At 34.7% G+C, this 6,936-nt stretch overlaps 1 protein-coding gene across 1 annotated transcript in view; it reads right to left on the bottom strand.

Annotated features, from left to right (window-relative positions):
- The window catches only part of LOC107597954 (transforming growth factor beta receptor type 3-like), a 68,265-nt gene that overhangs the window by 16,701 nt on the left and 44,628 nt on the right, over positions 1-6,936 (bottom strand). Inside the window, exons 5-7 of the mRNA XM_016289166.1 lie at positions 3,652-3,832; positions 3,407-3,572; positions 3,023-3,122 (exon numbers count right to left, since the gene is read on the bottom strand). Of these exons, the coding sequence (XP_016144652.1) occupies positions 3,023-3,122; positions 3,407-3,572; positions 3,652-3,832 (447 nt within the window). The remainder of the gene's footprint in view (positions 1-3,022; positions 3,123-3,406; positions 3,573-3,651; positions 3,833-6,936) is intronic.

Raw genomic sequence — 6,936 nt, 5'->3', positions numbered from 1 at the left:
GAGGGGGAGGGGGGGCGGGGGGTGGGGGGGGGGGGGGGCAAACACCAGCTCTTACTCCACCAGAATAGCACAATATTTTTCTGAGGCGAGATGGGAGTAGTTTAAATCTGGGACAATGGAGTGTCGTCCCATTGTTGTGCTCTGAAATTAATGTTGCTGAATGGTGTTTTGAATGGGAGGATTTATTTCCTGTATGTTTCTAAATTAGGACTCAAGTTTATCCAGCTTCACAGGGTTCAAGGTTATAGGGTATCACAATTTTCCTGAATATCTGAGGCATTCATTTATAGCAGCTGATGCACACAGATGACCCACCAAACCTGTGTTCATAAAATAAATGCTTCAACCACTTTTTTGTGTTTATTATTGGCATTTTAAACAGATTGATGGAGCACCTAGGGGAAACCCACACTTTATAAATGTGTGTTGAGGATGTTCTACACTTTGAATGGTTTATTACTGTTATTAACACAATAAGCAATGATTATCTGGACAATAGTTGAGCCTTTTGATATTATTGTCATTGGCTGACAGTTGTTTTTAGACAATTTTGTGTGAATATGATTAGAGATAAACTTCATATTAATTAATTAATATGTTTCAGAAATTGTGTCGACATCTAATTTTCTGCCATTTTATTATTTAGTGGTTGACTGATATGGATTTATGATATCACAGTATTTGATTTAAAGGTGGTAAATAACACATGATGAAGTGATTTTTTTTTACTTCTCGATTCTGCAAATCCTATTATAGTATTCTTCACAAATGAGGAAGTTGTTTAAAAAAGGATGTCAAAATAAAAGTCCTGCTTCCGACACTTATCAACCAAACAGAAAAATGTATCAGCCGATGCCAACAATTTAAAAAATAACAAATATCAGCAACCACTAGTATTACACTTACTATTTCAGCATTGAACTGGCCATCAGCCACTCTGCTCTGTAATTGCTGCCATTGTCAACCCTATATCGACTGAACACAGTTGAGCAGAGAACTTTCAAATGGACCTTCAGTTAGATTTTTCTTGCCGCACTGAGGTGAAATTAGCTCGTACTCACTTTGGTTTGGGATATATGGCTTGACCTGGAAGTTCCTCTTGACTTGTGTTTCATTTGTACAAAACTAAAATCAGAAAACATCAAGAGATGATTGTGAAATATGGGCTTTGTTAAGAGTTGTTTTTACACTCTCTGGAAACAGAACCCCACAAACCTTTACACTCTCATAACAAAGTTTAACTGCACATTCGAGGTCCCATGAGCTGGACGGCTGGTCCTGAAGCATCTCGAAGGAGAAGCTGAGTCTCTTGGGACAGTCCTTAATGTAACACGTCTCCTCTTTGAACGGCATGTCCCTCACCACTGGCATGGAGCGAACCAGACAGCTGCTGACCTTAATGCTTAAGGGAAACTCTCCGAAGCTCGGACTTGAGATCTGGTGAAGAGTAAGAGTAAATATTTTGACAAACTGAGCTGTTTTCATTTGGATTGTGGTATATCAGAAGCTCAATAATTTGTTATGGCATTTGCTATGATACTTAGGTGCACAGAGTGCTTAAGCACAATAAAAAACATTTAATGCAGTAAGAGGATTTTTCAGTATTGCCATATTTCTGAAATATGATCCACATGAATTGTGAAAATCCAAGGGAAATAACTGTTGTTTTCACAGACTGAATAATTGGATTTCTCCACCAAACAAACTCCATCTCTGCAAATGCTGTGTTTTTGGGTTGCTTATAATGTGCGTTTTAAAATGCAACAATCTTCTTAAATTTATAATGAGAGCCTTTTATAAATCTCCTGTCAACAAATGAGAAGCTTAAGCTCTCCCAGCTGTTTTCCACCAAAATAAAAGCTCTATAGTTTAACGATTAAAAGCAATGAAATTAAGACAACCATAAATATTATTATTGTAATTTTATTGTTGTTCCGTAAATTATTATTATTATTATTAAAACAGTTTACTGTTATTTTATTTTTATTAAATTATAAAATAAATACAAATAACTATATAAATATATTAATATTGTACTGTCAAATAAAAAACAAGGATTTAGTAATAATAATAATAAAATCTCCACAAAACAAGACTGTAGAATATATGAGCCCTTTAAAAACGGAGTATCATTTACCTCTCTCATACAGAATGCCTGTCATTTTATTTGTTAGACACTAGTACAAAGTACTTGTATAGTTGATTAAGTCATGGAAATATGGAAGCTTATTCACGCAATTCTAACTCGTTTTCTAAAAATTGTGAGTTTGCATACGCAACTCAGAATTATGATTAAAAAAGACAGAACTGCGAGATTTAAACTCATAATTGCGAGCAATAAACTCACAATTTAGACTTTTTCACATAGTTGAGAGTTTACTTTAATTGCAAGTTAGTAATTGTGAGATACAAACTCATAATTCTGGGGGGGAAAAAAATTACAAAATGTAAACTCGTAATTTAACTCAGAATTACAAGTTAATAATTGCAAGATGTAAATGTCAGAATTGCACGTTTATATCTCGCAATTTTAAGTTATTAATTGTGAAATGTAAACTCAGAATTCCGAGATGTAAACTCAAAATTATGAGTTCTAAACTTGCAATTTGGATCTCTTAATTTAGTTCTTAACTCACAATTGCGAGTTATTAATCACAAGATGAAAAAAAGTCCGGATTTTTTTCTGCAAAAAGATTGTAAAAGGATTTAAATTCATAATTGCAAATTGTAAACTCCGAATTTCAAGTGTATATCTCACAATTGATGTAAATTCAGAAAACAAGAGTTGTTTGATTTAAACTCGCAATTTGGATCTTTTTCATTTTATATTTCTGTTTATATTTCACAAATTGTAAGATGTGAACTGGAATTCTGAGAAGAAAAAAGACAATGTGATAAATGAAATGAGATGAAAAGAGATAGTCATAATTGTGAGTTATACACTATGAATTGTTAGATTAAAAAAAGCTTTTTTTAATATTTTTATTTTGTGACTGAAATTAGCTTCCAGAGTCATTCTCACCAGTAATTTGACTTCGTGATTGCCGTGGATTGTCCACTCAGTGTTTGCTGGACCTCTCAGGACCACTTTAGAGTTGGATGGCAAATGCACACAAACATGCCTGAAAGAAAACGCAACATTAATCCAATGTTATCGCATGACCAGACTTCAAATAAAAATTGGGTGATCACATTTCATTCTTAAACTTCTGATTTTTTTTAGAAGATGTGAGCTGCCTTGAGGAACAATGACAGACGAAACTAAACGGTCTTTAAAAAACTAATAAATAAAACCTCAACTTCAATCCTGTACTGTACAGATAATGAGTAAAGAGACCTGAAAAGTGAAACACTTTCCCAATCAGTTTAGAAGCTGGATTTTGGACCAATCGTAGGTGATATTTACCTTATTTTGACATCATCGGGAATATTGATCACGTGAATCGGTTCTCCAGAATGCTTTGTGTAACATGATTTGAGCTCATTAGGTGGAGGTGTCAGCTTCAGCTCAATGAACTGTTTATCTGCTGCTATTTCTGGCTGCAGGTCACATGTTGAGGGTTGCTGTGTTCCTGCAAGAGTTCAGTGTTTCACAATGACTGGATCACTGATCGTAAGAGCCGAATACATCGATGCAGAGCGGGATCTTACCCTTCATCCCAGTGAAAGTGATGGCCTTGGGATCTCGTGCTGTGGTGAAGGATGTGACTCCACCAAATGTCTCTGCTGCCCATTTGAGAAGCTCAGAATCGCTGTTTGCGAACGGGGCAACGTGTGTTTGTGGACTTCCTCTAGTTGGCAGGTAAAACGTTATTGAGGTCCCATTTGTTACCTGTAAAGTGGATGCAAATGAGTTTGCTTTTAGGATAAGACCATATAAAAGCACATCAGGAGAATCAGCTTCAGTCTCCGCATGCAGGCCTAGAGTTCTGTTTGCAGACAACACCGAAAACAACAAAATGTGAATGCGAATATTGTGAAAATCTCAAAACGTTCATAACAATAGTCACACTGCTGTTCAAAGCCTGTTATTTACAGTCAGACACTTTCTCACAGAGATCCTAGATGGCAGTGTTTGACTTTTGACAACTCTTCATGTACTGTTTATTACAGTAAAGTATAAAGAAAAATGACACCATCCCATACTACTGGTCAAAAGTTTTCTAAATATTTCAAAGGAGTCTCTTCTGCTCTTTTGATGAAAAATACAGTAATATTATCACCACTTAAAATAACTGTCAAATGCTGATTTGCTGCTCAAGAAGCATTTCAGATTATTAATAATGTTGAAAATAGTTGTGCTGCTTCATATTTTTGTGGAAACCTTGACACGCTATCATTCAAAAGTTTGGGGTAAGTTTAAAAAAAGAAAATAATAGTTTTATTCAGCAAGGATGCATTCAATTGACCAAAAGTAACAGTAAAGATGTTTACAATGTTACAAAAGATTTCCATTTCGAATAAAATTTAATTTCTTTTCATCATAGAATCCTGTATAATAAAATATCAGTTTTCACAAAAATATGAAACAGCACAACTCTTTTCAACATTACCAACGTGTGTGTGTGTGTGTGTGTGCCATAAGTACAGTATAATAAATGCAAAGTACAGCAATACAATGGAATAAGAATAGCTGATATGGAAAACAGAATGCAAACAAACACACACACATACATGTGTGTATATATATATATATATATATATATATGATGCCAAGGCAACAGCCTTGCTATATTTATGAAGCATGATTTATAGCCAGAGCTCTACATTATGCAGACACACATTCTAGGACAGTCGTATCTTTAGCATTGCTCGCAAGTTTTCAAATGGTCACATAATTGATGAATCTTTAGTGCAAAGAAAAAAAGTCACCTTCAAAGTGTGCAGATAAGTGTGAGCGCTGATCAAAATCTTATATCAGGCTATGAGTAGCTTATTTCATCTGTTATTTTACTTAAGATGCATGCTTTATATAGCAACTAAAATGTGGTAATGGGGGGGGGCTTTTTGTCCATTGAATTATTTGATTATTTTCTCTCTTTATTTGGAACTTGATCGACACAAATATTAAACTCAGATTATTCATAGCGAATGAATGACAAGTCTGGCATAAGTGCAAAAACAGTTTCAGTAAAACCTGCAGTTCTTTTGGACCTGTTATGGAAGACGGGAAAGAAATATACAAGCTAACTGTCTGATTTCTATCAGAAATGTAAGTTCTCAATATATTTACAGCTGTGCTGCTGGTATGAATATCATGTGATTACTTGCGGCCCAATCAGAACAAAGCGACTGCAAGCGTGACATTACTTATAATTCTAAATTCTGATTGGATGAGCCACATTCTGAGCCGATGTGAAATAGCCAATATACACATCTGACAACATTCAAGTCAGCAAAACTATGCAGTATGTACAATGCAAAACACCAGCCCTACGTTAACATACAAGTGGCCGTCTCTGTGTTTGTGAAGCAGGAGGGAGTCAGTGGACTTTACTGGAGCGAGAACTCTGGCTGATTGAACTTTTTCATGTGTATTGGATGGAAATACAGAGACAGGAAGGCACATACACAAGAGTTCATCTGAAGCACAATGGGGCGTCTGTAGATTGATGGGCATTTGTCTTGGATGAGTGATGTGACGCTTCAAAACCTCAGGAAGCAGCTTGACAGACAGCAACCAAAATCAAGACACAATTCCAATGACGCAAACCGTAACGTGTGATGTGATGGATTAATCTCAAGAACAGACCATCAGGTCACACGTCACCCACAAATCAACAGAAAAAAAGAAAAAGAAACAATGTTCTGCATAAAGAAAATGAAGACGATTATGATTTTTTTTGCATTGTTATTTGAACCCTAAGCAAAGTTATCAGTCACATGACACATTTACGGCTCAAAAATGAAATAAAATAAGGATATACGGCACACTAGAGCATCATGACTGGATTCAAATCCTCTGAAGGTCTGTGCTGAGATGACAGGAGGAAACAGAATAATCACAGCACACAGAGAAAGAGTCCTGACAGACAGGGGGAGAGTTTCATCAACAAAACAGACACTCATGATTTTGTCATCATATTTTCTCAGTCTGTTCATGTCATCAGGTTAGTAGCTTCAGAATGGAAGAGAATGGAGAACAATCAGTTCAGAATACGTCAGGCCTGGGATTATTATTACACGACATATGCTGAGAGAAGAGGGAATAATATTTCATTCGGCAATGCTTTGCAGTCTAGTATTGAAAATTGATGCCAAGGTTCAAAATTAACATTCACGAAGTGAGCAAATGCAAGTAAATAGTCAAAACATTCTCACTGCAGCATAATATATCGAATAAATAGTAAGAACTACGATTTGACCCTCACAACTGTATGAGCAAAATTAAGGGTCCGTAAGATTCGATTGAATGTATTTTTTTTTATTTAAAAAGACATTTATGATGTTAAAAAGATAAATGCGGTTCTTTTGAACTTTCTATACATCAAAGTATTACAGGCTTTACAGGAATATATATATTATATTTTAACATATATTAATGTAGAAAACAGTTATTATATATTGTAATAATTTTTCACAAATTTTTACTGCATTTTTGATCAAATAAATGCAGGTGAGCAGAAGATAATTTTTGTGGTGCATAGACAATGCAAAAAATAGCTCAATAATTCTAATATCAACAGTCATATTTTAAAGTAATTTCATTTTTGGACACAATCTGTCAGAATTATTTGCGTTGGTTGTCAACTGTTACAAGAAAATACAGTGGTATATTTTTTTCATACTGTAAGTGATAAATGATAACAGTTTTCAGTGTGCCATAAATGCAATATTGATCCTACCAGAAAGAGATTTGTGCTAAATTAAACATTTAAAAGCAGTGTTGATATGCTCTCTCTCTCATATATATATATATATATATATATATATATA

The sequence above is a fragment of the Sinocyclocheilus grahami genome, unplaced genomic scaffold (assembly GCF_001515645.1).
Source record: "Sinocyclocheilus grahami isolate Dianchi unplaced genomic scaffold, SAMN03320097.WGS_v1.1 scaffold241.1, whole genome shotgun sequence".
NCBI classification, from domain to species: Eukaryota; Metazoa; Chordata; class Actinopteri; order Cypriniformes; family Cyprinidae; genus Sinocyclocheilus; species Sinocyclocheilus grahami.
The sequence above is the reverse complement of the archived record's forward strand: the minus strand, read 5'-3'. Positions and strand labels throughout refer to the sequence as shown.